The sequence below is a fragment of the Bison bison genome, unplaced genomic scaffold (assembly GCF_000754665.1).
Source record: "Bison bison bison isolate TAMUID 2011002044 unplaced genomic scaffold, Bison_UMD1.0 scf7180017864165, whole genome shotgun sequence".
NCBI lineage: Eukaryota > Metazoa > Chordata > Mammalia > Artiodactyla > Bovidae > Bison > Bison bison.
Genome location: NW_011494737.1, coordinates 406,467 through 417,541, shown reverse-complemented (window position 1 = coordinate 417,541; position 11,075 = coordinate 406,467). Strand labels below are relative to the sequence as shown.

General features: G+C 36.4%; 1 protein-coding gene across 7 annotated transcripts in view; it reads left to right on the top strand.

The window, feature by feature from the left end:
- LPHN3 (latrophilin 3) overlaps positions 1–11,075 on the top strand; it is a 952,179-nt gene that overhangs the window by 907,425 nt on the left and 33,679 nt on the right. For all 7 annotated transcript variants that reach the window (XM_010841647.1, XM_010841644.1, XM_010841645.1 and 4 more), the window contains one exon: positions 4,632–4,757. In XM_010841647.1, coding sequence (XP_010839949.1) covers positions 4,632–4,757 — 126 coding nt within the window. The remainder of the gene's footprint in view (positions 1–4,631; positions 4,758–11,075) is intronic.

Here is an 11,075-nt window from a genome sequence, read left to right as displayed (position 1 = left end):
CCAGCTTTTTCACTCTTCTTTTTCACTTACATCAAGAGGCTTTTTAGTTCCTCTTCACTTTCTGCCATAAGGGTGGTGTCATCTGCATATCTGAGGTTATTGATATTTCTCCCGGCAATCTTGATTCCAGCTTGTGTTTCTTCCAGTCCAGCATTTCTCATGATGTACTCTGCATATAAGTTAAATAAACAGGGTGACAATATACAGCCTTGATGTACTCCTTTTCCGATTTGGAACCAGTCTGTTGTTCTATGTCCAGTTCTAACTGTTGCTTCCTGACCTGCGTACAAATTTCTCAAGAGGCAGGTCAGGTGGTCTGGTATTCCCATCTCTTTCAGAATTTTCCACAGTTTATTGTGATCCACACTGTCCAAGGCTTTGGCATAGTCAATAAAGCAGAAATAGATGCTTTTCTGGAACTCTCTTGCTTTTTCCATGATCCAGCGGATGTTGGCAATTTGATCTCTGGTTCCTCTGTCTTTTCTAAAACCAGCTTGAACATCAGGAAGTTCATGGTTCACATATTGCTGAAGCCTGGCTTGGAGAATTTTGAGCATTACTTTACTAGCGTGTGAGATGAGTGCAATTGTGCGGTAGTTTGAGCATTCTTTGGCATTGCCTTTCTTTGGGATTGGAAGGAATACTGATCTTTTCCAGTCCTGTGGCCACTGCTGAGTTTTCCAAATTTGCTGGCATATTGAGTGCAGCACTTTCACAGCATCATCTTTCAGAATTTGGAACAGCTCAACTGGAATTCCATCACCTCCACTAGCTTTGTTCGTAGTGATGCTTTCTAAGGCCCACTTGACTTCACATTCCATGATCTGGCTCTAGGTCAGTGATCACACCATCGTGATTATCTGGGTTGTGAAGATCTTTTTTGTACAGTTCTTCTGTGTGTTCTTGCCATCTCTTCTTAATATCTTCTGCTTCTGTTAGGTCCATACCATTTCTGTCCTTTATCGAGCCCATCTTTGCATGAAATGTTCCTTTGGTATCTCTGATTTTCTTGAAGAGATCTTTAGTCTTTCCCATTCTGCTGTTTTCCTCTGTTTCTTTGCATTGATCACTGACGAAGGCTTTCTTGTCTCTTCTTGCTATTCTTTGGAACTCTGCATTCAGATGTTTATATCTTTCCTTTTCTCCTTTGCTTTTCACTTCTCTTCTTTTCACAGCTATTTGTAAGGCCTCCCCAGACAGCCATTTTGCTTTTTTGCATTTATTTTCTATGGGAATGGTCTTGATCCCTGTCTCCTGTACAATGTCACAAACTTCATTCCATAGTTCATCAGGCACTCTATCTATCAGATCTAGGCCCTTAAATCTATTTCTCACTTCCACTGTGTAATCATAAGCGATGTTTGCTATGACCAGTGCATTTTCTTGGCAAAACTCTATTAGTCTTTGCCCTGCTTCATTCCATATTCCAAGGCCAAATTTGCCTGTTACTCCAGGTGTTTCTTGACTTCCTACTTTTGCATTCCAGTCCCCTATAATGAAAAGGACATCTTTTTTGGGTGTTAGTTCTAAAAGGTCTTGTAGGTCTTCATAGAACTGTTCAACTTCAGCTTCTTCAGCGTTACTGGTTGGGGCATAGACTTGGATTACTGTGATATTGAATGGTTTGCCTTGGAAACGAACAGAGATCATTCTGTTGTTTTTGAGATTGCATCCAAGTACTGCATTTCAGACTCTTTTGTTGACCATGATGGCCACTCCATTTCTTCTTGCCCGCAGTAGTAGATATAATGGTCATCTGAGTTAAATTCACCCATTCCAATCCATTTTAGTTCGCTGATGCCTAAAATGTCAACATTCACTCTTGCCATCTCTTGTTTGACCACTTCCAATTTGCCTTGATTCATGGACCTGACATTCCAGGTTCCTATGCAATATTGCTCTTTACAGCATCGGACCTTGCTTTTATCACCAGTCACATCCAAAGCTGGGTATTGTGTTTACTTTGCCTCCATCCCTTCATTCTTTCTGGAGTTATTTCTCCACTGATCTCCAGTAGCATATTGGGCACCTACTGACCTGGGGAGTTTCTCTTTCAGTATCCTATCATTTCGCCTTTTCACACTGTTCATGGGGTTCTCAAGGCAAGAATACTGAAGTGGTTTGCCATTCCCTTCTCCAGTGGACCACATTCTGTCAGATCTCTCCACCATGACCCGCCCATCTTGGGTTGCCCCACAGGCATGGCTTAGTTTCATTGAGTTAGACAAGGCTGTGGTCCTAGTGTGATTAGAATGAGTAGTTTTCTGTGAGTATGGTTTCAGTGTGTTTGCCCTCTGATGCCCTCTTGCAACACCTACCGTCTTACTTGGGTTTCTCTTACCTTGGGCGTGGGGTATGTCTTCGTGGCTGCTCCAGCAAACCACAGCCCTTGCTCCTTACCTTGGACAAGGGGGTATCTCCTCACTTTGCTAGGAGCCTAGCATAGTTCCTAGCAAAGAATGTTTAAGATGGAGAAGCTTCTTCATCTCACCCTCCTATCTCACCCTCATGCATATCTTCAACAAACACACACACAGAAGTTGTCACAGACTTATTTTAAAAAACAAAATATGAATTGGCTTGTAAATAATGAATAAAAATGATGATTTCTAATTAATGATAAATGGCATAAAAACTTGGTTGGAAACAATATAATTTAAATATATTAAAATATGTAATTTTGGCATAACCAGTGAAAGGCTTTAAAGATTAGCACATCATGCCTCTTTGTTCTGCTCACACTGAGCACCTTTTTTCTCTTATCTATCCTATCTTTCAACTTAATTCACTAAACCAACAAATTCCAACATATATATATATAGATTTTAATTAATTTATTTTTTAATTGAAGGATAATTGCTTTACAGAATTTTGTTGATTTCTTTCAAACCTCAACATGTATCAGCCATTGATATACATGTGAAGATTATTTCAGCAGTCTTCTCTGGGAAGCCTTTCTTGGTCCCTCTCTACTTCTATCAGGCACTCCTTCTCCATGCTTCAATTCACATGACTTTGTATCATTGTTCCTATCACATAATTTAGTGAATGTGAGTTCTTCAAACAAATCTGAATCTATTCAGTATCTGATTTTGCCATATTATAGATGGAATGAACTGTAATATATTGAGATAATGTTTAATTTCAAATACTAACTTTACTATATCATACACACTCCTTATTTTTCTCTTGATTCTAAGTAAAATTTCTCAGGAAAGCATGTTTTTATAAGTTTGTTTTAAATAATATTACATTGTCACAAATTCTGGAAACTATGAACTCATGTGAAATCAATGAAATGCTAAAGATAATATATATACAATATTATTTCATAATGAATGTAAACTTTGTGAATATAAAGCCAGTAAGTTATCCTATAATGTATTTTAATTGAGGAACAAGTAATTGGCATTTATTTTTCTTGATGTCACTAGTGGAGATATGATTTAGAACAATTTCTGTTTATTTTTGTAAGTCTTGTTTGATTAAATTGATTTCCCCCAGAATTGTTGATATATTTTCTTGTGTGAAAGTATCAGCTAAAAAATGTGTATCTCCTTTTATATTGTGATTTTTATACTACAACAAGGATTAATTAGTTAATTGCAGTCCTATATAGGAAAACAATCATATTTCTCTGTAATTATTTAATAGAACTATTTTGATGAAGGTCTTCCCTCATAGTTCAGTTGGTAAAGACTCTGCAATGCAGGAGACCCAGGTTCAATTCCTGGATTGGGAAGATTCCCTGGAGAAGGAAATGGCAACCCATTCCAGTATTCTTGCCTGAAAAATACCATTGACAGAGGAGACTGGCAGGCTATAGTTCATGGGGTTGTAAGAGTTGGAGATGACTTAGTGACTAAACCACCACCATTTTGAGGGATAAATTTTAAATATTTTGAATGTTATATTCTCAAATTGACAATTTACCTCTTTTAAGAGAAATACATTTCAAAGAAATATAAATTATTTTAAAATGCTTAGCCCAACACATTCTTTTTTTCTGCTCTGTCTTTAAATATTTTGTCTCTTCTTTCTCTCTCACCTGTTTCCATTTCCTCTTCTCTCTAACTTCCTGGCTAGACCTCTGCCTAAATGATAGTTGCACCAATAGGGATACTTTGTATCAGATCTATGAAGCTAAACATAGTGTAGAAAAGTCTTTTAAGTTTTTGTTTTTTCAACTAAGAGATTATATCATTATGGTGTGATTGGGCATATGTGTATTTATGTGTTTTAAAAAGTCCAGTTATACAAATTTCAATCTTCACAGTATGGATATTATTTTATATTGGGTTCAATGCACGATACTGGATGCTTGGGGCTAGTGCACTGGGACGACCCAGAGGGATGGTATGGGGAGGGAGGAGGGAGGAGGGTTCAGGATGGGGAGCACATGTATACCTGTGATGGATTCATTTTGATATTTGGCAAAACTAATACAATTATGTAAAGTTTAAAAATAAAATAAAATTAAAAAAAAAAACATAAAATATATTCTGAACAGACTTTCTTATTTATATCTGTAGGGCAAAATGTTTTAATTATCTGAAAATAAAACTCACGTACATTTTATATTTCTAGCTGAAATGAAGTCTTTGCTAATAGAAGTTAATGTTTTTGACTAGGTACGAAAAGAGTATGGGAAATGCCTGCGAACACACTGCTGTAGTGGCAGAAGTACAGAGAGCTCCATCGGCTCAGGGAAAACATCTGGTTCTCGGACTCCTGGGCGCTACTCCACAGGCTCACAGGTAAACAATATTTGTTAATTAAAATGAAATAGCTCTTATCTGTATTCGATTATGAGTTGCTGTCCTTTCTTGATGAGATTTATTTTCTATCCCCAGCATTTAACAAAACACAATTTTGTTGTTTTGTGTTAGTGTGTCTCAACTGAAAATGGTTATGACAGAAATTTAAGAAACCAAACTGCAAAAAAATTTGAAGTTTAGAGTCTAAGTTTGAATAGTAATTCATGATTTCAGATTGTTCTTAGTTGAATGAAAAATGAAGGTGAGGAAAGGAATTTGACATATAACCTAAAATTCTAAGAAAGTAATACTTTACATAAATGTTCTTAATTACTTCTTTTAATTAGTCTAAAATTCTTTATTATATACTGAAAATATTTACTTATTAAATAGGTTTAATAGAAAGTTATAACTCATTTCATGTTGTATGCTAGTAGGTCAAAGGGCAATTCAGAATACCAAAGTAGCATCATTGATTTAACTGGTCAAAGTGCTTGCTTCCATGAGTCCAGAACTTCAGTTCAGTTCAGTTCATTTTAGTCTCTCAGTCTTGTCTGATTCTTTGTGACCCCATGAACTGCAGCATGTCAGGCCTCTCTGTCCATCACCAACTCTTGGAGTTTACCCAAACTCATGTCCATTGAGTCAGTGATGCCATCAACCATCTCATCCTCTGTCGTCCCCTTCTTCTCCTGCCTCAATCTTTCCCAGCATCAGGGTCTTTTCAAATGAGTCAGCTCTTTGCATCTGGTGGCCAAAGTATTGGAGTTTCAGCTTCAACATCAGTACTAGATATAGTAATAATGACTGCATCACCCCTCTCAAAGGAAATTCTGAACTTTTAAGTTACTTGTCTTCTATTTTCTACACAATGTCAGTCCAAAGATTACTATGTAGAAATGTCAGCAACTCTAGGATGCTAAAATGCACCAAGTAAAAGACATATGTGGGTCATGCATGAGTGAGTTTGAGTTCCAATTACCAAACTAATATTTATAAGAATATGTGATTCAGTGGGAAAAACAATCATTTTGTAGTGTTGTTAACTGAAATTTTCTGAAGAAGACTTGCATTGAAATTCCAAAATAAATTTATAAATCAAGAGCATATTTTAACTCTATTAACACAACCTTCTAAATTAATTTATTTTAATTTGGTAAGTATATATATACACATATATATAATAAAAAAGATCATTTGTTCTTTGACTAATTCCAATTGGCTTATAAATATAATAGGTTCAGTTTCCCTAGACAATTCCATTCATATGCTTAGAAAATTAAATATCCTTGTAACCTTTAATTATAATATCACTTGCCAAGTTAATATATCTTATTCTCTAAAACACATTCATTGTCAGGCTGGACAGTTGTACACACTGAACTAGCACTTGAAAAACTCTTATAAACCAAAGATAATAAACAATATTCTCAGAAATGTTTTCATCACACTAAAGGAGTTATGTTTTATTTTATAAATAAAACCACATATCTACTATTAATCTAATAGTTCCAACTAAACATTTTAAAACAAACATGTAACTGTCAAACCTATCAGTTATATGTTAGTTTTAGAATGTTTATTTTTATTTTGACAAGTTATCTTGACATTTAACAACCACAAATTATCATAATAATCATGGAACTTATTCCCACATATAAGAATAGGCAGTTATTTAAAATTTGAATTTATTATTTCTATGGCTTAGTAAGGTTGAAAAGTTGTAAATTATGGAAGCAAATGTACCAAATTAGATGGACTAAGATTTCTGAATCAGGATTAGTAAATTTTCATTCCGAATCTGAGTTTCATGTAAGAGTGCAGGCACACCTGGATACTTTCTGTATGACCTTCTTGTGATCCAGTCCTTCATTTTCAACCTGATAAATTCTTACCTCTCTTTTTTGTAACAGTCTTTTCAACAATTTTAAATTGAAATTTCTGAGATTCTGTATGTCATTTAACTTGACCTGTTTCTGCATTCCTTTCATATAACTGAGCTCATCAACCATTATCCCACAGCCATTTTATTGACAAATGTCTTCAGTGAAATCATAGTATTTCGGAGCTTCATGCATTATATTAGAACAGAGTTGTGCAATGTTTAGCATTACTTCTAACCCACAAGATAAAATACTGCAGTTTAAAAGAACAATCATAAACTTTGTGAGTGTGTAGACCTTGTTTTAATTCTAGCCTTGCCATACTCCTACCAGCTGTGACACAAAACAAGTCATTAAATCTCATTAGCCCTCAATTTTTTCATAGGTAAAGTGGTTTCTGATTTCTTACATCATTAGGAAGATTAAGCTAATGTGTACAAACATGACAAATTGTGTATGCTCAAAAAGTTGGAATAGATATCACTTACTAGTGGCATTATTGCAGACTATAATTTCAGGTATATATTTTAAAGCCGTGTCTTTTTTTTTTTTTTGTACTTTTATAGTTATAACATCACAATTATAATATTGGGAAGAAAAACCTCACATTGTTTTCTTGTGCTTAATATAATATCAATTCTGTTTAACTTTGACAGTCTGACACTACACAGAGTACTATTACTTAAATATAGTCTATTTAGGTAGAAATAGTAAACATTTTACATTAACTGTGAAATTCCATGCGCAACATCTAAAACATTCACTGATATTGAGGTAATATTTTGAGAGTATAGGTGTCTTTTTCCACATCAGAGAACTTCTAAAATAACAATCATTATTTTTTGTTGTTAAGAAACATTGGATTTATGTTATAAAATGCCAAGCAATATTATAAGCTCTGGTGATAAAATGGTTAAAAGACAACTTCATCCAAGATCTGGGGCTTTCATACTAACTGTAAAAGGCAGAAAATTTATTAACAATCAAATAAACCAACAGAAAATATCAGATTATAAAAGTTGCTGCAGAACCAAATATAGCCATATGATGCATAAAGTCCAGGTGGTTACTTGGATTAAGTGCTAGGCCAAGACTGTTGGGAGAAATGACAGGAAGGGTGTTCAGGGAAAGAGAATTTCAGGTGAGAGTGCATCAAATATAAAGCCATTCAGGTGGGTAAGAACTTGAAACTTTGGGAGTAGGAAGAATATCATTGGTTCAAGTGGTGTGTGAATGGGAAATGAAGAAAGCTGGAGACGGATCCTTAGGTATTTGTAAGAGAACTGGAGTTTTGATTTTATTTTGACTATTTAGAAAGTTAAGGATATAATTTAGAAAAGGAGGTGACAGGAAATCACCCACATATAATAAAATCATGTGGCTACTGTGTAGGTAATGGAGGGATGTGATTTTCAAGACTAAAAAGTAAAAATCCTCTCCATCTGTTAATCTCCCAGTGGTAATCACTTATAAAAGATTGGTTTATAAAAACTCTGACTGAAGTATTGTTCTTTCCACCTTGACCTTTCATTAATTGTTCTGTCATCTATTCTCAGTTGTTTTGTTGAATTTGTAGATGTATTTACTTTTGTTATATAGTATTTTAAACCAAAAATATATGTACCATAGATTAAATTGTGAAGTGTAGTAATAAAATCAACACCTGTGAACTCATCATCAAACTTAGGAAATAGAGTATTTGCCATATGTTTTTCCCTTCTTGAAACTTCTCCCTAAGCAATCCCTGTATCTCCCTACCAGAGACAATCTACTAACCTTTGTTCGTCATTTTCATGACTTATTCTAAAAATTTCTTCACCTCTCCAAAAGATGTTAATTACTTCACCTAAAATATTTCTTTAAAATGATATCTTATTGTGTGTAATCTTCTGTGACTTGCTTTATTCATTGGCATATTCTAAAGCTTGTCCTGGTCCTTTCCATGAACATTTAAGTATAAGCTTAATGCTACATATTATATATTTTTCTCTGCTTGCAATACTTTACCCTTTTCTCCTTTTACAATTATTATTTGATATAGTATAATAAGTTATAATCTCCTAAATCAGGAGCCAAATGATTGAAGTCAAATATTGGTTATACCACTTATTAGGTCTGTGATATTGTACATGTTAACCTCTAAACCTCAATTTTGTAATGAATAAGCGAGTACATACCTCAGGGAATTCTTGGGAGATTTCAGTGAGTGAATACATGAAAAACACATGAGAGAACCTAGAAGAATTAATTGAAATATTTGTTATATTTATAATATATATTTTATATACACACACAATAATTATTATATATCAGGTACCATTTCAGGTGAACAAAAAAGGACAGAATTTTTATTTTACTTTTTTCTTTTGGCTGCATCATGTGGCCAATGGAATCTTAGTTCCCTGACCAGGAATTGAACCTGGGCCCTCAGCAGTGAAAGCGTGTATTCCTAACCATTCAACCACCAGGGAACTCCCAAACTTTCTGTTTTTCTAGAGCCTCAAACCCATATGCAGACATTGGACATTACTGTTTGGACATTAAATATAAATATAAGAAATAACTATATTATAATAATATGTTGTATGTAGAAAATGGTAAAGCTATGAGGGCAAAAAGTTGCAGAGTTGGGTGCATGAAATACAACTTCTATATAGGATGATCAAGTTAGGTCTCTTTAAGGAGAAAGTATTTGAGCAAAGATAGAGATGTAAGAGTTATCCATACCCATATCTGGGGAAAGAGTACTCCATGCAGAAGAAATAATCATACAAAACCGAAGGCAGAAGCATGCTTGGCTTGTTATGTAAGAGCAGGGGAACAGGTGTGGCAAGCCCAGGTTGAGAGACTAATGCTGCTGCTGCTAAGTCACTTCAGTCGTGTCCGACTCTGTGTGACCCCATGGACGGCAGCCCACCAGGCTCCCCCCTCCCTGGGACTCTCCAGGAAAGAACACTGGAGTGGGTTGCCATTTCCTTCTCCAATACATGAAAGTGAAAAGTGAAAAGTGAAAGCAAAGTCGCTCAGTCATGTGTGACCCTCAGCGACCCCATGGACTGCAGCCCACCAGGCTCCTCCATCCATGGGATTTTCCAGGCAAGAGTACTGGAGTGGGGTGCCATTGCCTTCAAGAGAGAGAGAGAGAGACTAATAGAAGATAATAATAATAGAAGATAATGGGGCCAGCTCAATAAATGTCACCTAAAAATAGGCAGGGAGGCCTGGTGTGCTGCTATTCATGAGGTCGCAAAGAGTCGGACGCGACTGAACTGAACTGAAAAATAGGCAGGCTTCCCAGGTGGCTCAATGGTAAAGAATTTGCCTGTTAATGCAGAAGGCACAGGAGACATGGGTGGGCAAGAGCCTCTGGAGGAAGGAAATGACAACCCACTCCCTATTCGTGCCTGGAAAATTCCATGGACAGAGGAGCCTGGCAGGCTACAGCCCATGGAGTCACAGAGTCAGACACAATTGAGCACACATGCAAAAATGGTCATAATTCCATCAACTCTCAGTTGAGATGTCACTTCTTCACTGCAGTGTTCTCAGATTTACTTGGTTCAGTTCAGTCGTTCAGTCGTGTCCAACTCTTTGTGACCCCATGAATCACAGCACAGCAGGCCTCCCTGTACATCACCACCTCCCAGAGTTCACTCAAAGGCACATCCATCTAGTTGGTGATGCCATCCAGCCATCTCATCCTCTGTTGTCCCCTTCTCCTCCTGCCCCCAATCCCTCCCAGCATCAGAGTCTTTTCCAATGAGTCAACTCTTCGCAAGAGGTGGCCAAAGTACTGGAGTTTCAGCTTCAGCATCATTCCCTCCAAAGAAATCCGAGGGCTGATCTCCTTCAGAATGGACTGGTTGGATCTCCTTGCAGTCCAAGGGACTCTCAAGAGTCTTCTCCAACACCACAGTTCAAAAGCATCAATTCTTCAGTACTCAGCTTTCTTCACAGTCTGACTCTCACATACATACATGACCACTGGAAAAACCATAGCCTTGATTAGACGGGACATTTCTTGGCAAAGTAGTGTTTCTGCTTTTCAATATGCTATCTAGTTTGGTCATACTTTCCTTCCAAGGAGTAAGTGTCTTTTCATTTCATGGCTGCAATCACAATCTGCAGTGATTGGAGCCCCCCCCAAAAAAGTCTGACACTGTTTCCATGTTTCCCCATCTATTTCCCATGAAGTGATGGGACCAGATGCCATGAAATTCGTTTTCTGAATGTTGAGCTTTAAGCCAACTTTTTCACTCTCCTCTTTCACTTTCATCAAGAGGCTTTTTAGTTCCACTTCACTTTCTGCCATAAGGGTGGTGTCATCTGCATATCTGAAGTTTTTGATATTTCTCCTGGCAGTCTTGATTCCAGCTTGTGCTTCTTCCAGCCCAGCATTTCTCATGATATACTCTGCATATAAGTTAAATAAGCA